At 38.5% G+C, this 23,086-nt stretch overlaps 1 protein-coding gene across 2 annotated transcripts in view; it reads left to right on the top strand.

Moving 5' to 3' along the window:
• Positions 1–21,429, top strand: part of ITGA9 (integrin subunit alpha 9) — a 222,841-nt gene extending 201,412 nt beyond the window's left edge. For both annotated transcript variants that reach the window (NM_001012858.2, XM_040683149.2), the window contains exons 27-28: positions 50–169; positions 16,379–21,429. In NM_001012858.2, the coding sequence (NP_001012876.2) occupies positions 50–169; positions 16,379–16,477 (219 nt within the window). In that variant the 3' untranslated portion in view covers positions 16,478–21,429. The remainder of the gene's footprint in view (positions 1–49; positions 170–16,378) is intronic.
• The last annotated feature ends 1,657 nt before the right edge of the window (positions 21,430–23,086 follow it).

Genomic DNA, 23,086 nt, shown 5'->3' with positions numbered 1-23,086 from the left:
GCAATGCAGCTTCCAATCGTAAAAATATATTTTTCTAATTGCTTTGTAGGTGGTCTTTGAAGCTTTACACAATCTGGAGCCTCGTGGGTATGTCGTTGGATGGATCATTGCCATCAGTTTGCTGGTGGGAATTCTCATCTTCCTGTTGCTGGCTGTGCTTTTATGGAAGGTAAGGTAACAGATGCAACGTAGACACTGAGGATAGTCCCAGGAAAAAAGATTTAATTTTTCTGTGCATTTAATATCCATTTGCTCAAGGAATTAAATAATTGTCCACTCCATTACAGAAGTTGTTGAGCCAACAAGAACACATTCATATCCAGGTTTTTATGAGGGACAGGGAAAGACTTCTGATGTAGAGAAGAAGTGGAAAAATGGATTCTCTGGGCTTGGCTATTAAAAAATAAAACCTTCAGTACTGTTTCAGGATGAAGGAGGATCCCTCACAAAACCTACTCTCTCACACTTAGCTACTTGGCACATTTTTCTGATGCCTGAGACTTGCTGATTTCATAAGGGATCCTTTGAAAATCAGGTCAATTGTTCTGGACCATCTAAAAGATGAGTTGCATGCATAGCAAAAACCACTTGGTAGCTACTGTTTTCCAGAAGTAAAGGCCTGGGAAAGAGCAGTATCCAGGAATAAAAATTGTAGGTCCCTCGGAATTCCAGATGAGTAAAATGCGTTACCTGACCAAAAGGCACCAGGACCTGTTAAAAGCCAACCTTCGCACCATCTTTGATAAGATATAATTCTTGTACTCAGACACTGTTATGTAGTAACACTGGGCTGCTGTTGACAGTCAGCAGCAGCCATCTGGTGTGGGTAGGTAAGAAGGGTTAGGAACTTCAAGTGTTTTCATTCCTCTGTTCCCTTTTACCAATCCATAAATTTCAAAGGCCACGGTCAAGGTCAGAGGCAGTCTTTGAGAGAGTAAATCTTGAATGCACACATGGGAACTAGTCCAACCTGAGTTTGCTTCCCGTGGCGAAGGGCCAGCAGCCTGCCTCACACTGCTGAGCAGCATATGTACTGCAGACTCTGCTCAGTGGCTGTGTGGGGACTGGAGGCCACAGCCACGTTGGGCTGCACAAGGACATGTCTCTTATGCAAGGCTGTAAAAGGGATTTACAGACCTGGGCCAAAAACTGACAGTGAGATTCTGGCAGTAGATTATACAAGTGCTTGTGTAGCTATGTTTTAGATGGTACATCTGCTTCATAGCACTATATAGATTTTATGTGGATTATAGATTTTAAACATCTTTATGGTCAGCTTTGAAGATTTTTATGCTGATACTGGCCAGGTCAAAATAGACTGTGCTTTTCACTTGGAAAACAATGTTTGACCATGCTGTTGAACACCTTAAAACTCTTCTGTTTTTCTGATATATGGGAAATGCTTTTGCTTTCTGTGGCAAAAAGTGAAGATAATAAAAAATATAGTTACGATGTCAGAGTAATAATGAGAATGGGAAAATGTGGAATTGGATGAGGTTCAGAGTTTGCACCCTGGTGACATTTTTGAAAAGGACTTACTGCTGATGATACCTCTATGACTCATTTTGTATTGCTGGTTTCCTGAAGATATAAATGTACTTAGCGAGCTATTAGAAAATGTGCAAGGTGAGAGGAGAAGCAGGTCACACCTTCAGGCTTCACAATAATCTTGCTGGTCTATACTGGAATGTATACACTGCTCTGTTTTCTGGCGTAATCTTGAAACTTGAGCCTTCTTGCATGTTACTGGGATCGCTCAAGAACACATGAGGAAATGGCCATTTTGCTACATGAAAGCTTTGAGGGAAATTCTGAATAGCAGCAACAAATAATTATAATTAATTACAGGCTTATATACAGGCCTTTCTGCATGCAGAAAGCAATGGTGGAGCAAAGCAAGGTGAGATGATATATCAAGAGTCCTATAGCAGAGATGGCAGTCATAGCAAGGCTTCATCAGCTGCATACCAGTGTTTTATCCACTGAATTTTATGATTGCTTAAGAAACCAATAACTTACAGTTTTGTCGTTATGGAAAGTGATTGAAAGTTTGGAGTTTCTGGTACCAGCCGATATTTCATTTAAATCTTATTTTGGATCTTTGGATCCTAAAATATATACAAGTAATACTTTACACTCACTGATTTCTATATTTATTAAAGTTACTGACAGTTTTAGTTTTTTTGTCTAGGATAAAACTGACATGGGAAAGTTGCTGTCCTACAGAGGAATCTTAATTGTTTGACTGTAAATGTTTGTTAGGCAAAATGGGCCAAGTGTATTCTAGAGTCATGCCTAAATTTTGCATGTGAAAACATCCATGATTATATATATATATATATATATATATTAGAAGTGAAGGGGTTTGTTTTGTTTTGTTTTGTTTTGTTTTAACTGTGGAGTGAAAAAATAGCTGTCAATTAGTTGGGGATTTGGACATTGCAGAATTGCTAGCAAGAGCTAGGAATGACACAAGCTTTAGGACTAGAGCATAAATTAAATTTTATTTTTATTAAGAAAATAGCTAGAGTTAAGCTGTGGTCCTGGAACGTGACTTTTTGCACCAAACAGAGACAGAGCAACCCCGTTATCAGGGAGCTGTGTGCTGGCAGCACTGCCTGTGTCATGGCCTGGCAGGGAAGGGACGTTCTTGTTGTGTGTTTGGTTGGACCTCAGGTGTCACAACACAACAGGTAAGTTCTTGAGCACAACAACATTTTGCAGACAGATTGAGGAGCTACTTTCAGTTGCAGAAAAATGTTACAATACCTGTAAAAATTTAACATTATATATTGCTTGAATTAATGGCGTTAGCAGGAATGAGCTCTTGGGGAAATTTCAGCCCTAAATCTTGATTTGAATCAGAATGAAGTTAACTGTGAGTACAGAAAGATGAGATGGTAATCGTTTCATTATTTGCAGATCAGAAATTGCACAGTCTAGAGGCCCATGCCATTGGAAGTAATGTTAAATGCCTGCTTATTTTACTTCACTGAAAGCTTATTTATCCATATGCATAGTATGAGCTTGATTGGTGTTTGACTGGTATTGCTTCTCTGCTTGTTTTTTTTTGATACTTCATGTAGACACCACATTTCCTCTGGTTTAAGTGCGTACAGATTCAGATGGACTGAGCAGCTTTCTCTGTCTTCCAGGAGATGCCATGCATAATGCAGACTGGCAAGAGTTACCTCATTTTTGCGTATTTTGTTGGATAGCCCAATTTTACTCCCAACCCTTTTGGCCATTCATATCCTGTTCATCTGCTCTGGATGCTTTTGTACAGGCATCCATGGGGATGAGTTCCTGCTCCTGCTCCTTTGTCCTCAGCACATCTCGCACTCCCTGCTCATGTCTTGCCTTTGGTCTCCCATTCATGAGAGGAGCTGGAGGGGCTCTTATGCTGATGCCAACAGTAATACATTTTGCTTTTTACTCACAGAGGTTGGATTGTACCTCCTTGGTGGCTTCTGGATGCTTGTGGACAGTAGAGCATGGGAGGAGGCTGCTTTGCTTCAGGACAACTACCCATGTGCTGAATGAACCCAGGGTTTTATAAGCACTGGCAGTTTCAGAAGGGAAAAATGATCGTGGCTAGATTATTTTGGGGTCTGCTGTCTCACGCACTACTTCCTCGACAGTTAGGGCTGCAGCTATACATGGGAACAAGAACCTCTTCAGAGCTGGTGGATTTATGCACTTGTAAATCAGAGAAGAATTGGCAAATGAAAAACCAAAGCATAATATATTAAGACACAATAAATATTATACTATAACACAAATACAAAAATAGTAGGGCTACCGTGGAAGTGGCTTGAATAATGGAGTGAGTCATTCAATCCATATTGCTTTAGACAAAAGTGCACAGAAAAGAAAGAAATGCTCTGTGCTCAGAGGATGTCGAGGGAGTGAAGTGTAAGCAAGTACCAGAATGGATCTCTGGGCAGCAGTCGTATGTGGAGCCAGCAATGGAAGTGATTTGCAAAACAGAGATTTTGTATTCATTGCAGTAACACTATCTTTTTTTCTCTGTGACTTCTTTAATACAGGAGCTGGACTTCTATCTAAATTGATTCATATAGAAATTAAGTTTATTTCTGAACTGAGCCTGTACCTGTTGTATGGAGCCTCTGATTTGCAGCAGAGGAGGTACTAGAACTGTTTACAGCTTTTGGGCTCCTGGGGTAGAGAGCTAATGTTCTAGCTGTCCCTTACATTATAAGACATTCTTCTGCTCTAAACCTTGGATTTTTGGCAGGATTGCAAACAGGAGAAAGACAAGCAGAATAGTACCCATATACATACGTTATTTTTTGATTATCAAAGGGATTACTGCTCTTCAGGATGTCTACCTATGTGCTAGACCTATGTCTATTTGCTCTTTGCCTTTAAATTAGAGTTAGAACACTTTCTGTAACTTGTAGGAGAAATATTGTGAAGACAGTTTTTCACTGAGTGTGTTTACAGTTTGTCCAGGCTTCAAACAGGCTTGTTCCGTTGAGGAACTTGAGTCCTGATCTATGCTGATCTTATGAAATCCTCACTGAAGCAGAGGCTGTATGTGAGGATGGCACTGTCTCCTGGCACAGTTTTAAGGGGAAAAGCTTTGATATACAAAGGTGGTTGTTTTCATTTTTGTTTGTAATGAACTGTGAAGTTGTTTTTACTTTTAGGAAAGAAAAGCCAGACAAACCTAAGAAGTTTTTCTTAAAGGTCCATTTGGGTTTACTGCTTTGATAAGCCATTTAGACTTCTTTTTTTCTGTGACTGCACAAGTGTCTTTGAAGGAACACTTGCATTCTGCTGCATGCAGTGTTTGTCATTACCTCACGTATTGTTTGAGCATTTAGGAAATATCTAAAGCTAACCAAGGCTAACTTGAAATTCATCTTTGTAGAAGAAACTGCTGTTTTCCCCCTTTTGGAAGGAGACACTTTCCCTTTCTTAGGGCCTCAAACACTTTGTCTTTAAACAGTGGTCCAAAACATACAGTTTGCTGCTTTCCAACAGAGGGGAAGAAAGAAAGCCTAAACCTGCTCTTATTCTTTGCCATTCTATGTATCTTGTATTACAAACCTGAAGACCTTTTCTTTCCCTTTTATCTACAGCTCTGGTGGCAGATGCTAATTGCTATTTCCTGTCCTGTCCTTGTGCCAACCCCTATCCTGGTTCCTGGAGATCAGGTTTTAGAACTGTGGCTCTATAATGAAATAAAACAACTTATTTTTTTCTTTTTTTTTCTTCTTCAGACCATAGACACATGCCATTATTGCACAAAACCTCCTTGGATTTTAGTATAGGGGAGAAGTCTAGCTTTCTTTGAGGGGAAATACATATGTCCACATATCTATATAAATATGTCCTTCCATGTAATCTTTCCAGGAAGAGCTCTTTTCACTGAAAAAAAGCCTCCTGGCTGGGTTGTGTAACCCAACCATTATCATGTCTGTCTAGCATCAAATGTAGGTTGTGGAGCTGGGGACAGGCTGGAGAAGCCTGTTGAAACTCAGTGGCATTCCATATCTTTGATGCAAGTTGCTTCTATTCGTAACTTGCATTCCTCTTTCTTTCTGTACATGGAATTCCAAGAACAAACCAGTATGTACTGTAGTGATACTTTAAGAATCATAATCATTCAGATAAACAAGACAGTTGGCTCAGATTGCTATTGCATTTAATAGGGTCTGGTTTTTGGAAAGGTGCATTTCAAAATGCACAGAAGTTGTTCCTGTCAAGATGTAGATGTTTGTATGAGCTGCCTAAGAACTCATTAAAGAAGGGATGTCTGTGTTTCTCTTTTCTATTTCTCTTTCTCATGCTTTCTTCCATGTTTCAGTACTGTTTCTTTATCATTTTTCACATTATCTCACTTATGAAAGTGTGAATCCTACCTGCAGGAGCACAGCCCAAACTCAACCATCCATTGAAAATGCAAAACTGTATTTCATTCATATTCTCTGACATTTGTTTTTCTGTACCTCTCAAATTGCTGCATTCTGTGGAGCTTTTGTGGTAAACTTTTAATTTGGTTTTTGTGCTCCACAACTTATCCATTTGCATGTTTGCAAAATGGGGTTCTATTTTGGCAGCAGTGACTCAAATGCTTCTTTTGTTTTGTTTTTGAAGTAGGTTATTTGGATTATTTGCTATGCTTTTTGAAATTCAACTAGATATTATAGCAAGATTGGATGTAGACATCTTTGCATTTTACTTATTCTTAGCCAAGTAAATGGTTAAAGCTACTGTTGTAGCTAAAACACTGCCTTCCCAAATGGGTTTGCTGGCTACCTTGTAGTATTTGTTCACCTCCCACAAGAGTAGGGCTGGCAACATTTCAGTAGTGGTGTATCCAGTACTTGTGAAATGCCTTTGTTATCTTTCTGGATAAAATGAGCTATGTTAATGTACAACAGTAATAATACAGTGGCTGAGCATTCTTTCTGGTCTCAATGTCCTCCAAATAGGAGCTCTGCTTGCCAGGTTACTTTGAGAACATCCCAGCCATTGCAGCTAAGTAGCTCTCACCACAAGAATAAATTGAACACACTAGCAAGAGAGAGGTTGGATTGTGGTTTGAATTGTCTTTCCAAGAAGAAGAAATATAGCCATCATTTTCAGGAGCCCAGACCGGCAAAGGAATATGTGTGTAGACTGAAAAGTTGCAAACAAGTACCTAAAGTTCCAAGGTTCCCTGCTGCTGGAATACAACATGTGTGTTTATTGGAAGCCGTTAGCATCCCTCAGATCCAAACACCAAGAACAGAGAAAATGTGACCTGCATAGTCTGAATTCTCTCTTAAAGCTTGGTGTCGGAGTGGGGAATGCTATGTTATGACATACATCAGCCATAGCCATTTACTCCTGGTTCAGCTAAACCCATGGAAATAATTTATTCAGATAATTATGGACATCGTACAGCTTTAATTCATATATTTTTGGCAAGTCTATCAAAATATGATTGTAAAGCTACATTTTATTGATTCCAGAAATAGTCTTTAACATTTAGTCCTTGGATATCAAAGAAAGCCAGAAGTATTTCAGTAGTTTTTCCTTTTTTTCTTTGGAGAGGAAATGGAAAATATAGATTGATGGATATCTTAAATTAATTGCACTTTCCGGAATGATATCTTTGATTACTGTCCTGTTCCCTGCTGAGATAAAGAAATCAGTATATAATAACTTGTCCAGACATATCTGCAGCAAACATTGTATTCTTTCCAGTTCTTGAGACTGATAATCACGGATGAACTTTGGATGATGGCTGTGTTCATTCTGTGACTTTTTTAAAAATAAACTACTCAGTAGAATTTTTGCAATAGGGAAAAAAAAAATCTTTAAACCATGTGGAAGTGTTTATGGACTTTAATGTTGGTTAGTTTGCTTTTTGATTAAACTTACAAGTATGCTTGCAACATCTGTCATGCAAGTTACTATACACAGTTGCAATCCTGCAAGAAGTTCATGCTTTCATTAAACTGAAGTTGCCAGAAGTCAGTGCTGAAGGATCTTTCAAAGTCCAGTCACAGGAATTCTCTTTGTTTCCACAGAAAAGAGCTTCCTTAGCAAAATATGTAAGTCTCTCTGAAAGTAACGCCTTTTATTTATTTTCATGGAAACTACAGCAGGTACAAAGAGCACAATAACACCATCTGATAAAACAAATTCTCAGCTACAAAACACTCTTTTTCAACACAGTCACCACCATTAGCTATGCATTTTTGCCAGCAATGAAAGAACCTGCATGCTGCACTTGTAAAAATCTGCACCAGTGGAGGTGGCTCACTGTCACTGTCACCACTGCTGGAAAACACCATTCACCACCTCACTGTGCTCACATCCACTGTTTGGCCTCCGTAGACATTCAGCAAACATCAATAAATGACAATGGATGCCATTTTTTCTGCATGGAGGTGTTCAGCGACACACATTTGCTTCAGATACTCTTCAATGCTAGACAACATTTTGTCAGACTGCCATTCTGCTGCCATCTGTCACACGGCAACAAAATGTAACAGAGTACTGATGGAGAGGTTCAATCTCTACTACCATACTACCAGCATCAGCCTCTGACATCGTGGTTCTATGTAGTAAAATAGGAAGCATTACTTTCAGAGCAGCCCTTGTATATGCATAAATGAATTGAATGCTAGCAGTATGTCTGCGGCAAACTAGATCTTACCTGCACAGTAAAGATATTCCAGGGGTGGACACCACAACTGCCAGCTTTATTCTTCACCTCGTTAGCAAGTAGGTCCACTGAAAATAATGAACAACTCCTGGGAGAAAAGTTATGTGAGTGGTGGTTAGAGGAACACATCATTGATGGCTGGACATTGTGTTTAGAGTGGGGCGAGCACTGCAGTGTGGGTTTGCAACACAGTTCTAGACATGACTTGTCACATGGTGAATTCCATATCGTATGCATGAGTGACAACAGCAAGACATGCTATATTGAAAAAATACTGAAATACTGTGTCGGACTGACTGTACTGGTGGTATCTGTCTCTAAGGGCAGTTATCTCTTTGGTGTACTTGAATGGGTCTTTGTCATGTATACGGCTCTTGTGAATTTGCATTATCTACTCAAAGTACTCAGCCTTACTTATATTTCTTGAAAACTTGGCTTTTGAGACAGACATAAAGCATTTGGTTAAATCAGTAGTTTATTTAATGACTGCATGGGCTATGCTTAGCAAAAAAGAGCACGTTATTTTTTCATTATTATTTCAGCCTCACAAAGTTACTGTCTGAGAAAAAAATACGTTTAAAAACCATGCTTGTTTTACTACTAAACCGTGTAAAATAGATTTCCTTTTAAAATGTATGGAGTATTACAGATCTTCACTCCAAGCACCAACAGTTAATATCTTGAGTCAATTTGCCAGTCTGCATGAACTTAGAGGTTAGGAGGTATGTTGCACTTTTTTGTTCGTTTTTTTCTGCGTAGCAACATGTATAGCAATAAATTGGGATTAGATACAGGCACTAGATGTCAGATTCTTCCATGGTAGTTAAATGGAGTGTTTGTAGAGGAGGGCTTACCATTAAGCAAACTGCTCAGCTTTTCTTTACCTTGTTTTCCCAGCTAGAGAGTTGTATTTATCATTTTATATACACACTCACATGCCAACTACTTATGAAATGGTGATGTTTGAAGCATATTCATTTATCTTCTTGCATGTTTAATTGAGCAAATCAGGACCTACGTTACTGAAAAGCAACGGGATTCGCCTCCCAGAAAGTCAGTGGAAGACTGAATAATCAAGCCAGACCACTGGAGTCCTCATGTTACCTTAACCACAATACCATCCTTCCTCCCAAATATGCAGTTTCTCCTTAAACTCCAGCCAGTACTTATGGCTAGTTTCCAAAAAGGCCTTTTCCTCACAGGGAAGCCCAGGCAGTGGCAGTTTGCCAGTCCCCAATGGAAAAGCTGATCCACAATATCTGTTCATGACCCCTCTGTACTGTGGCAGGGGTACCTTAATTGGGAGGAAGGAAATGGTGCATCCTCTTGGAGCTGGCTACGTGCCAGAATAATCCAGGGCCACATGAACCCAAGTGAAAAGTGTTGTTTTTTCCCCTGCCTTCTTGGCAGTAGTAAAATGAGATTCACATAATAAGCAGCAATTGATCTCTGCAAGGGGAAATGCTCAGTGCTTCCAGTCCCAGCAGCACCAGTCTGCTGTGCAGGGATTCGGGGTGCTGCTGCCCTGCCAGCTGGTGGCACCTTGCTGGGGATGAAGCTCCTGGTCTTCCTTTAGGTGTGATCAGCTGTACATTTTTTGAACTGTTCAGTTCTTTCTGAAGGGCCACAAGGTAAATGGCTTTGGACCTCTGTCTATGTTAAAGAGATGGGGCAGTAGAAGATTTCTGATGTAAATCCAAACTGTAGCTGTTCAGATATGACTGGATTGTGCTTACTGTAGTGAAGTAACTGTATAATTAAGATGGCTTGTAAATAAGGCACTGAACCCAAAGAATCCAGGTGTTGCTCAATGGGAGATTTCTTCAGTGGCTCTTGAATTTTGTTTTATTTCTGAGCTACAAGTGTATCAGTACTTACTTCACTCTTTTTACTTGATGGTTTACACTGTGGTCAATATAATCCATTAGAAGACATTTGTCAGAAGCTCTGTACTGATAAAAGTCAATAATTCCTTGTGTGCAGCTTAGTATATCAAGATATGGTAGAAATGTAGTTAAAAATTTACACTTTGCTGACTGACATTAGTGGCAAAAGTCTCTGATAATATTATAGATTCTGTGTGAACATTGATCACAAACCTGTATTCCTTCTTCACTTACAGTCTACAAACACTAGTATAGTAAAGTCAGGTTACAAAAGTATTTTACAGGAGCACCTAGCTGCTCTTATCGTGTTTCTTACTGCACGATGATAATGAGAAAAAGACTAGTTTAAAGAAATACATAGTCTAACCATTCTTCTATAGCCCACATTTAAATTTATTTCACTCTTTATTAGTTTGGGACAGTGACTGGCCTGTGGAGGTGCAGATGGGAGGGCAGGAAATAGCAGCAGAAAAAAAGACAGTAATTTGTTATGCTGTTAACACTTCAGAATTACTTTGGCTGGGATGTTCAGTTTGTGTGAGTGCTTGAAGAATGCATCTTTGCGCAAGTGTTATGGGTGATTTTAAATGATTTAGAACTGACATGGCAGCAGAAGGGAGTTGTGTATGCTAGTGAAAGAGACTCTGAATACCCAAGATTTGAATACTCAAGACTTGACAGTGCTGTCGCGTGACAGGATGTAACTTCACACTAACAGGTGTAATTCCCCAGACTACAAGAAACACAGATTTTCTGTTGCTTTGTTATTCTGTTTTGCCAGAAACATGCTTTCTGCTCAGATTATACTGTAGATGGCAGTAAGGTTTTGCTAGAAAAAAAGGTGCATAGAATAACTCAGTTAAGAGTAAGTGTAAAATGTATGGGTGGTTTTAGGTTTTGAATCTTAGCTCCTTATTTACAGCAGCTCTAATACTTATTTGAAGCATCTCCGGAAGGGGCTAGCCATTGTTTATGTATTCTGATAAAGACCATATCATCTTTTTATTTCCATTTTATTTGTTTCTGCCTGAATTTGTTTAAAAGCAAGGAGACACTCCTTTGCAATTTATCATGACAGATGTAAACCATGATGGTTTGTAGGTTTGCACACAGTTTAGTCCAACGCTCTTTTCCTGGTGTAAGGCATGTATCCATTGGGAGTGACAATGATAGCCCCAGGATTTTGGGACTATCCCTACATTTCAGAAGACTTCAAAGTCCCTCTTTGTCCTCTCTTGTCTGCACAGAGAGAAAATGTACTGAGACTTGGTGCCCTAGCATAGCTGTTCCCCTCTGGTGAGCTCTGTCATGGTTAAGGATAAAGGATGAGGCAAGCTGAGTAGTGCCCCACTGTAGATAATGTTTTTTCAGCCACGCTGACCCAAAAGGCCCAAAACTGAGGACCTCTTCATCCTTCTCAGATTGTTTTCACCCAACTCTGGCTAGGGTTTGCTTTTTTGCTTTCCTGCATTGCCTCTGGTAGCTGATTCCTCTTCTTCCACTATATCCCTGTGTCTTCCCATGGTACTTTCTCCTTGCCTCCTGTAATAAGGCTCTCCAATTGCTCTTCATCTGAGTGCCTTCCCTAGGCACAAGTTTGTTGATTAGAGTATTGCCATCAGTCCTTTCCTTGCCTGTGGTGGTGTGCTCTTGCACATTGCATGGTGGGGTCACAGACCTGGGCTTGACTGGTCCTTTGCCATATTCATCCATGCATATGTACACACATGCATGTGTCTGTATTTATGGAAAGCAAAAAGTGGGAGAACTGAACAATATGAGAGAATCACAGACCATGAATCAGGCTAGAGGCCACTGCACTGGTCCATTGAAAATGCTGCTTCTACAGATGCCATTACAGCAGTGCTCCTGCTATAGCTGGTGATCTTTACCCTGTTTGAAATCCAGAACTGAGTTCCAGTTATCCTCACTGGGATTTCTGAGTTCTCTTAAAGGCCTTACATTGTTACAAAAAATACTGGAGGCTATAGGTCTCTGATGTCACTCCTGCTCCAGTGACCGAGACAGTATATACTCTGTATCCATGTTGCACCATTTCTCTTGCTTTTATCCATGTGTCATCCTCCTTATTGCCCTTTCTCCAGCACGTTAAACTCACTTGTTCTTTCCAGCTTGCCACAGGCACTTATCTGCCATTGCCATATGGGTTAATATTGCTGTCATTTTTAATGAAATCTGTTTGTTGTAAGGAGATGGATTTGTGCACTGTGTGGTCTCTTGTGAAGCCGTGATAATGTTGTGATTATTTTGCAGCCATCACTAAAAAGTCTTTCTGATGATCAGAAGGACTCCGTCTCATTAAGTGGAAACATGCTATGTTGACCCTAAGAAACAGTATCCCATAACAAAGCATGCCTTTGCCTTTTAGGGATGGCAAATTTAGCCAATCCCAAACACTACTTTTAAAATGTCCAATAAAAAATGCTTAACATCCAGTTTCTCATTTTTGTTGCATTTAAATTAAGCTCTCTACTTAATTTTCAATTATCCAGAACACTTATAGCATGTGAACATACATAGCTTCACAGTGGAATCACCTATAGGTGCACGATTTCATGCTTTATTAAAATTTATTCAGGTCCTCAGATCACTTTTTTTGCCCTACTGAAAAGCTATACAAAAGCATTCTGTATCCAGTAATGAAATAGTAAAATACCAAAACTATCATAACCAACTTTTAAAGATAATTCCTGAAGCAGATGTTCACAAACAGACAATTTTTATTAAAATAACAGTGGGAGTTTGCTTTTGTTTGTTTGGCCCTGGAGGAAATTAAAGAGCCTTTCTATAATTTTGATTATAACTTCAAGTGAGGATTTTATTGAACCAAGGATGTTGTAGCATGAAGGATGAAAACCTTAGGGGTTTAAAACCTGTTTTTAAAAGCTACAAATTGAACTTCTCTTGTTAATCTTAGGAAACCAAGTCCCCTGGCAGTTTTATTTTCAATATGCAGAACTTGTAGGTCTGTTACAAAACCTGATAAAAATGGCACCCACTTCTTCGACACATCTGCTCCCTGACCATATGTAAGGTGTATCTGCAGGTTCCCAAGACTAAAATAAGTACCTACGATGAATCCCGTTGGTAGAAACATGGCGACAACAGAGGAGGAGGGAGGTTCTAACTTATTACTTTTGTTACCAATAAAATAATTCACTAAAGTCTCCAATGTTGGAGTATGAGAATCTAAGGAAAAACTTTGCTATTAGCTTTAAGTCTCCATTGATCCAAAGTACATTGGCATCAGTGAGATTTCACTAAGATTTTATGATTATAGAATCATAGAATTGTTTAGGTTTGAGGAAGCCTTAAAGATCATCTAGTTCCATCCCTCCTGTAATCTGTAGGGTTGTCAACCACTAGATCAGGCTGCCCAGGGTCACATCCAACCCAGCCTTGAATGCCTCTGGGGCAGCATGTTCCAGCATCTCACCACCCTCTGAGGAAAGAATTTATTCATATTTTATTTTTTTTGCATATACATATATATATATTGGAGCAAGTTTGAAGAACAGAAAACTAGTTAAACTCTTCTTTAATTCCTATTTTTTTCTGTGTTCCTGAGAACACTATTCTTAAAGACACTGGGAGGTGGGGGAATCATGGCTCTTCAAAATTTGACAATATCCTTTATGTGAGGACATGAAACAGAAAGACCATTATCAGTGCGTTTGCATGTACTGAGTATCAGATAAAGCTTTACTTGTGATGGATGAGAAAGAGACTGTGTTCATAGTTTGTGCACAAGACTGAATAAACCACTTTTGAGGTCTGACTTCAGTATGTGTCATGGCCTCTGTAAGGTCAGGGGACCAATCTCTGTAAAATTGAGGTCATAGGCATGTATGAATATGGCTGCCTATTGTATATTTGTATACAGCATATACTATTTGTATATGGTTGTAGCTATATATGTAGTACACAGCTATGCACTCAGCAGAGTACACCTGAATTAGTAGCATGCCTCAGGGCTGTGTTCTGTGATTATCTAAAAAAAATGTATTTGTTAGACTGTTCCTCAGCACTTTGTCCTGTGCACAGAAGCTAAATAGTTGTCGACGGTTTACGGGCTGGTCCGGCCCAGTTCTGTGACTAGTGGGGCGGAGGGATTTTTTTGCAAAATCCATGCCTCCAGAAAAGGGAAACAGGAATCCCCTCCAAAAAAAAGAATAATTTAAAAAAACAGCAGCAACGATCTGAGGAGAAACAAACTAATTTACTAAATATAGTATCAGAATGCACGATAGCACACTATAATACAATATAATTCAATATTAATTTAATAATAATTCAAATATAATTGAGAGAAAGATTGTCCGAGAGCTAAAGGCCTTACACTAATACTGAAGCCTTGCGTGCAGTCAGTAGCATCAGCGAGACGATCCAAAAGCAAGCATGACAAGATGAGAAGAAAGGGCTCAGGTCGGGTGACCTACAGGCCTTATATCTGTTCCCCTGAGCAGGAATGATAACAGTACTCGAACAGTCTTCTGGGGAATGTAGTTCTTCTCTCCCGGACAAGTACCCTGAACTAGAGCATTTTGCTCTTTAACTCCCAGTACACTGCATGATGTTATGATGTGGAATACCAATAAGCAAAAATCATAAAACCATGACAATAGTGGCATGCTGTGAAGGCGATGTGTGCCTGCTGTCATGTTGCTATGAATTTCTCATGCAGCTGGACCTCATTTGTCAGGTCCTGAGGTTGGATATCAGGGTGAAGATCTTTACCAAGAGAGTCGTGAGGTGCTGGAACAGGCTGCTCAGAGAGACTGTGGATGCCCCGTCCCTGGAGGTGTTCAAGGCCAAGTTGGATGGGGCCCTGAGCAGCCTGGTCTAGTATTAGATATGGAGGTTGTTGGCCTTGCATGCGGCAGGGCAGTTGGAGCTTGATGATCCTTGAGATCCCTTCCATTCCAAGCCATTCTATGACTCTACGATTTGCAAAGCTGTGCTGGATGAGCACACTCATCAGTTTGAACAAGCAGTCTTCCAGAGCCCCGAGGGTTAAAATATACTTGAAGAAATTTAAAGTTGCTAAAGAACTGAAACTAGAAAGTTCAACTTAACAGAAACTTAGCAGTGACAAAACAGCACAAAATATTCCTACTTATAGCCAGTTTGGGAATAAGGGATGGCAATAACTGACTGATAGAAGAAGACTAAAGCATTGTGTTTTACTCAGCAGGAGTTAAGAAAACAGGTTTAGAGTGGTAGGAGTTATATAAATGTTTAATTATGATGAACAAAATATTGATTCAATTGTCTCCATGGTGCATTGTAAAGTTTGAGGAGTTATTTTTGAATACTTACCAAAGTCTATTATTAAAATCATTTTTGTTAATCTGAAAGGAAAAAAAAAACCAAAAAAAAAACAGAAATATAAGAGGTTTATATACAAACTGAAATGAAAACTGCTAGCTTTCTTTGCTAGCTGATTTTTTAAATCAGATGGGTCTAAGAAATAAGAATAGGCCTTACAGCAGCTTGAATGCTTGGGAAAGAAGTTACTGTTGCTGTTCTGCATTTTGTAGAATCAGACTTCTGGTTTGCCTTCTGACCTCACACAGATGTTAGCAAAAAGACAAGGGAAATCAGTGTGTTCCAAAGTATCTGAACACAGATTATCATTAAGTAGAAAATTTGAGATCTAAATTTAGATTACTGGTACGAAGAGGAGAATACCTGTAGTTATTTCCATGGCTGATACTTCTGGAAACATGGGAGTTAAAATAATGTCTTCAGAGCCATGATGAAGCACCAGCGATAGAACATATTGGCTTTTCTCAAAGAGTTTTTTAAAGGGCAGATAGGTGAAGGTGATTTTACTGAATTCCTCTGATCTCTCTTGTTTCAGGCATTTGTGGACACTGAGAGCACAGTTCATAAAACTCCAGCATCCTTGATGTGGAACCCAAGAACTAGCTTGTACTTTAGGATTAGATCCAAAGCTTACGTTAGCCTTTATTTGATACCAATAAACCTGTATTTGCCTTTTCTGGTCTACGTTTATTAGAAATATTTGGAGTTTTGTTTTGTAGTTTTGTTTCATATAAGAGGACTTAGAGTAGTTGAACTACAGGGAGCAGAGAACTTGTGAAGATTTGGGACACAATTTGATTTCATATTGATTTAAACAAGGAGCTATGATTCCAGGCTTAGTAATTAGACATTCACATTGGTGCTGTTTTCTTTCTTTTTCACAACATTTTCTGACAACTAAGTTTCAATGTAAAGATACTGTTACTTACGACCATAATCTCTTTTTGATTTGCAGATGGGTTTCTTCCGCCGGAGGTACAAGGAAATTATTGAGGCTGAAAAGAACAGAAAGGAGACTGAAGATAGTTGGGACTGGGTCCAGAAAAATCAGTGAACTGCCCTTGAGAAGGGAAAGCCCAGTCATGTGGCACGTGCTTGCTTGCCCATAGGTCCTGCTCTCGTATCTTCCATATGTGGAAGAAGGAATCTTCTCCAGATTTTTCGGAGGCCCTGTTGATGCTGTGTCTTTATCACTCTAACAAGCTAGGAAACATATCCTGAGGCAACCACTGTGGCCATGTCAGGTGACTGGAGCTATTTACACTTCATTTTAGAGCTGAACTTTGAACTTTGGTAACCAAGCTGCAGTGCAGAGCAATATTTATGAATCCAACTATGTGGTATACCCTCAGGGGAAGACTGTTACCTAAAAATATTTTTTATAAATATAAGCTTTTTATATTGATCATGTCTTTATATTTGTATCGATGTTTTATAGTTTCTATTGAATAGCTATATAGTTCACTCAAGCACTGATATCTGGCTAAATCATTGGGAATACATACATGTATATATAAATCCTATCGTACTTTTAAACTTCAATGCAAGAGAGATTTGCAGATCAAAATAGCTGAAAACCTCATATGCTTAGTTCACAATGCTTGGTAATATTGTATATAGACCATTTAATGGCAATAAGTCAAAATCTTTTAATTGTCTCTTTTTTGAGTTGAATTTGGTGTTTGCTTTATAAACTGAAGAACCTAAAGTGTTATACATATGTGATGTTCTGTATACGAGTCTATCCTTCACTGACCTGAATGGGAAAGGATGAAAATGCTTCCTTAGTGACATGTAGCAAGACTTGTAGCTCTCCTTGTATTGCTGAAGAAAGCATAACTTGTTTTTGTTTGTGAATTTTTCTCCTGCAGTCTCTAGTATTTTAATAATGGTCTAGGATTGGACAACTGAGATACCAAAAGGATATAATTTGGACAACTACCATGGCATTGACAAATTCCTTAGAATTTTAAAAAAAAGAAAATTAAGAAATGAAGCCATATTGATCTTTAATGTTAAGAAGGATGGTTTTTAAGCTACTGTTAACAGTTGTGAGCTGTTGCTGTCAAAGCAAGTGATCACTTGATGCAAACTGTAACTGTTATACCTGCTTTGTGAGTTTTCTACATGAGTCATAGTGTTTATATCATAATTTTAGGAGAGATAAGTAGATGCAAGCATTAAAATGTTCTTTGGATCTTGAGATTGCCTATTTGGGTGTTCCTAGAATAGAATGTACAAGGGGAAATGGCTTTAAATTGAAAGAGGGGAAATTTAGGTTAGATTTTAGGAAAAAATTCTTCACTCGGTGTGTGATGAATCAATGGAACATGCTACCCCAAGAAGTTGTAATGCCCCATCCCTGGAGGCATTCAAGACCAGGTTGAATGAGGCCCTGGCCAGCCTGATCTAGTAGCTGGCAACCCTGCACGCTGAAGGGAAGCTAACTGATCTTTAAGGTCCCTTCCAACCTAAGCCATTTTATGATTCTATGATTGTGTGAATGCCATTCTTCATCAAGTGTTAACAAGGAAGTTTAGCCAAGGTGCAGATGTTACTGAATCTCAGATTGCCTCTTTATTCATTAGTAATTCCTTAGAAAAATATTTGTTGAATTGGAAAACACGTAATTGTAATTAATTCAGCCATGTATCTTCAAAAAACTCTTGGGTTTCTGAATAGAAACAGTGGACCTGAATGGGGCTTAATTTCAGATTCTGCTTGTACTTTGTACCTTGTGTAAATAAGAATTGTGGTGTTGGTATAAAATTAATATAAGGGAAAGGATGATGAGGCTCTATAGCAGTCGATGAGAGAATAACAGGAATGAATGGTGGCAGGATATGTCTCCTTGCATTAGGGTAATGCAAAAGAACTGCTGGAAGTTTGGAAACCTGAATGTAGAACACACACAAGAAGTCTGTTTGAGAACATGCCTTACCCTTGCTCTTCCTTGTAAATTCATTAGTTTTATATTTTAAAAAATTAACCTGTTTCCTGCTAGTTCCTCCCACTCTCCCAGTGGCATTAAGTACCTGCTATTACTACAGTATTGATATTTAGTTAATTTAACTATCTACACCCATTAGGCAGGAAATGGTTTTTAAGTGAATGAAGAGTATGGATTCAACGTTTGAAAATAAGAAAAAAGCAACTTGTTAGTCTATTTGATTATCTTCCTTAAAAAATCATTGTTGATTTGAAAGATTTGGTCTTGCAAGTGATCATTTAAGGTAGAATCTGAAAACAAACAAACAAACAAAAAGAAGTCCTGAGAAGAAATCCAGGTATAACCACATGTAGTGGATTGCATCAGAGTGCAAAAACAGAAGGCTCATGGCCTTTGACTACACTATTGTATTAGTGACTGTTGAATTCTTTCCAGTATGACTCTTCTGACATCTTTTAGATTTACTGGGAGTATTTAAACCTAATATATATCTATTTTTCTGTTGTTAAAATACCTAATAATACCGGGTAAAAGTTAGACATGAAATTCATTAATAAGTATGAATTAAGTAAGCAATTGCTTAAGTACATACTGAAAAGCAAATAATGAGCCCCTTTATATAGCTGTAAGAATTTTCTCTATCTGACCTCTCTAAAACTGAGTAAAAAAAAACGCAACAGGTGTAAAAGTAGATTTGTTGAAGACAGAGTTAAAGGGACAAGAAAAACTAATAATGAATTTAAACTGATTTTGAAGAGCTTCTATCCAAAGAATGAGGAAATTCCCTTGGAAAAGTTGAAATTCCTACATTGCATTTTCACTTTTTAAACAACTGAACAGCAGAAATACCAAACAGCAGAAATACCAAAAATGTTTCATTTTTATATTTTAAGAGTCAAGAGTAACTTTTTCTTTGAAAAATCTTTTGACTATATATGAAGAAGAGAGTTAAAAATGGTGTAATATCTGTTACTGATCCAGCACAAGTCCCCACTCAATGAAAATCAAGACACTGGCCTGATTAGTGAAATATTCTTGAAATAATCCATAAATTCTTATTATCATCACTGTTAGCTTCCCAGTAGTTCTGTTGACACAGTTGCTTTTGTTTTTACATGTATACTCTTTATAATTCTTTTTTTTTTTTCAAATTCCAGTATAGCTCTTCACTTAGTTCCAGTTAAGATAGTCAGATTTGACAATGAAACATATAAATACTAATATTAAAATCCTGTAGATGCACCTTTCCACTCCTAAAAGAAACAGAGGAAAACTCAAGTAAACCAAAGAACCCACTAATTGTTGGTTGCAATTCCAGAAATCTTATAAAAATGTAGTGTAATTCAAGAATGTATAGAAAATTGTTGTGCTGTGGTTTGGCTGTGGTTTTGTTGTTGTTGTTTAAATTAAAAAAAAAAAAAAAAAAAACCTAAATCAGTGTAATTGTGTCAAAATGTAGAGACCTGGCCACTTTGGAAATCACTTCCAGGGCTCTGGAAGTTGCCATCAGTCAGCCACTGGTTTAGTCCCTTTGTGCTGTGATGGTTGCCTAGCAGAGCTGGTGGAAGTCATTGTTTAGGTTCTCTCCGATGAATCCAGTCTGGGACTATGTCATCGTTTGTCTCGGGCAACTTCATTTAAAGGTTTGCTGAATAGTCATTCATTTTGGTTTCGTTCTCTTCCTACTAAAAGTTCACTTTGTGCTGGCTCTAAGCTGTGCAGTGCTGGCTCTATGCTGCACGGGTGGAAGCTTGGAAGTGGGGCAGTATCATTTTCAAAAGTAACCTAGCACCTGAGAGGTCTTTTGTTTAAGCTCTAAAGCCATGTGTAGGATGTTGTCTTACCAACAGTACTCTTGAAGTTGCTTCTAGGGCAGGAAGAAAGCAATCTCAGAAAAATATGATCAGGAAGAAAAGAAAAAAAAATGTTAAGGAAGAACTTAACTTCACTTAACTCAAAGCTGTTGCAAGTCCATTTACTTTCCATCTTCAAGATGGAATTCAAGAAGGAAATTACAATTCTTGCAGTGTCTGGGTCATCCACAGCACAAGGATGAATTGTATTTCCCAAGAGCTGAGATTTTACCACTTTCCACAGCGTGCTTTGTGAGCATTTCATTTGGAAACTGAGGGTATACTCTTGGAGGTGTCTACTCCTGGAGGTGAATCCCCATCAGTTCCTCCCAAGCAACAAAAGGGCTCATGTGTTCTGAGGCAGTCATTGATATGCCGTGGTACTTGGCCATTATTGTTAATAGAAGTAGTAGGTATGTTTTTCTGAACAAACCTTGGTTTTAATTTACTCAAATGCAATTAGGAAATCACTTGCATTATTTGAGAAATTGGGACTGTTGTGAACCCAATGCCCATTACCCAATCCTTTCAGAGTGGAAAAACTCTTTTTTGCAAAGCCTAAAATACCAGATAAGGACAACCCTTTCTAACTTGTTGCATGAATAGAGAGGATGCTCCCTTCATGTCAGTGAAGTGCAAGTAATTTAGCTTGCTGAAAGCAACAGTTGCACGAAGATTGTGTTTGGCAATATTTAGTACTGACTTTCTTGAATGTCTTTTCTTTATAGGCACATTTTGGAGTCTTGCACAAGTTTCAAGCATAATATCTATGTGATGTGGGAATGTATAACATTGCTTTCTCTAAAGGATTAACAGAGTCATAGAACTAATTTCTATGTGTGTCCAAATCCATGCAGATGCTACAGTTTCTTGAATATAAATAAAAGTGGGATTTGGTTCACATGCTGTACATTGATTAAACTGGGGTGAAGACTGTAAAGACTTTTGGAGTGTGGTCTGCATACGCAGTAGGGTACCCACATCATTGTCACTCCTTTTTCTTAGAATGTCACTCCTTATATATTGTAAAATTCTATATTTCTTTTTTGTGAACTTGTGGTTGGAAGAATGTGTTCACTCTTATTGATGTTACCTGTATTTAGAAGTTCGTGATCACCTGTATTCTAATTCACTTGCACTGTTTTGGAAATGTCAGGTTTACAGAAATACAACTTTTTGGAATAAAAAGTGGCTGCAAAATTATCCTGATAATACCATTTTGTCACTTATTTTCCTTGTCCAGCTCAAGTATTTTTTCTATGAATATGACACTTTCACATGTACATTTGAATTAAGTGGTAAGCACATGTGTTCATCTGCTTGCGGTTAATGGATATCTTCTGTCATTCAAAAATGTGCATCAAAGCAAGGTGTTTGGAAACTAAGAATATAACTAGCTTGACTGCCCTATGATAATGCTGTCCATCTGTGTAACTTTGAATTCTGTTTCTGTCTGTATGAATTAGGATGAACATGAAGTTACTTCTTTAGACATACTTCTTTCTGCAAGGATTTGTGTTTTGCAAGCAGCTAAGTCAAACATTTGAAAGATTTTCTTCCTCTCTATTCATCTCCATGCTTACCCTGTCAAAGGGGCGAGAAGCTGGTGAGAAGCTATACAAATAAGCTGATTTGTTTCTATGGCTGTAATATCTCTGACAATAGGTACTTCTAATACCTGTTAAGAGGTTCTGTCAGTGCTTTCTCATCATTCTGAAGATGGATGTAACCTCACTGGTAACATATGAACTGACCTGAAAAGTCATACAAAAACAAAACTGAAAATTGGAATGTGAAGTATCGGGCTCTTCCTTTCCTTATATTCTGCTCTATTCTCTGTTTTTGTTGTTGTTGTTTTGTTTTTGTGGAGTCTCTCTACATAAGTTCCTAGATTTTCTCCAGCCATAGAGGAATCACTTGTTTTCTGGAATCACTTGTTTTCTCAGCGTTATGCTGACAGCTAAGTAACCAAGAACAGACAGAGCAAGGTTGGGCCTTAACCTGTGGTTCAGCACTTGTGTACTACTGGAAGCCCATGGCACTAGGATTGCCCCAAGCAGCTGTGGCTCCTGGCATAGAGGGGGCACCTCGGCAGTAAAAACAAATGTTCTCAATCAGGAAAGCTTTCTTCAGCTGAGAGAAAACACCACTGAGTGAATGGAGCAGGAAGATGCTGGATGCTGCCTCAGACATGAATGCAGTGCACAGTTTACTTTTGAAGATTAGTGGAAGTTTTAGTGCAGCAGCAGCTAAAATACTGTCCAGAAGATTTTAGTGCAGGCATGTCCAACCTGTGGCCTGTGGGCCACATGAGGCCCAGCATAGCTCACACTGCGGCCTATACCCTACTACTCTCTGCACTGCCAAGCAGCCTGGCTCGGTGGAGGCTGAAGTGCAGTGCTGAAAAATAATATGATGCTCTGCTTAATTTGCAAGGAAAGAAGTCACCTTAGTTTTCAAAGATTACAATTTGAAAAGACATTATATGCAGAAACGTGCTGCCAAATCCATTGCATATCAAGAAATGCCATTTTCATTAGAGGTATTGGTAACGAATATAATGTCACAGATGAAATGGCTTCTTTGGTGCCATTGAAAGACACAACTAAATCTCTTGATTTGTATGAAGCAGTAAAAAATACATTAAAACTATTTTCACTAACGTTTGTCGACATATCTGGTATAGCTACTGATAGTTTCCTGGTGATGGTTGGTAAAGAAGAGGGACTGCTAAAATTAACAGATGATGATGCAGTTACCACTGGTAACTCACATCTGATGAAATATCACTGCATCAGATATATATAAAAAAAAAAAACTGATATGCAAAAGCTTTAAAAATGGACAATGTCATGCAGAT

This window comes from Gallus gallus, chromosome 2 (assembly GCF_016699485.2).
Source record: "Gallus gallus isolate bGalGal1 chromosome 2, bGalGal1.mat.broiler.GRCg7b, whole genome shotgun sequence".
Lineage (NCBI taxonomy): Eukaryota > Metazoa > Chordata > Aves > Galliformes > Phasianidae > Gallus > Gallus gallus.
Note: the sequence above shows the minus strand (reverse complement) of the source record. Positions and strands in the feature narration are given on the sequence as shown.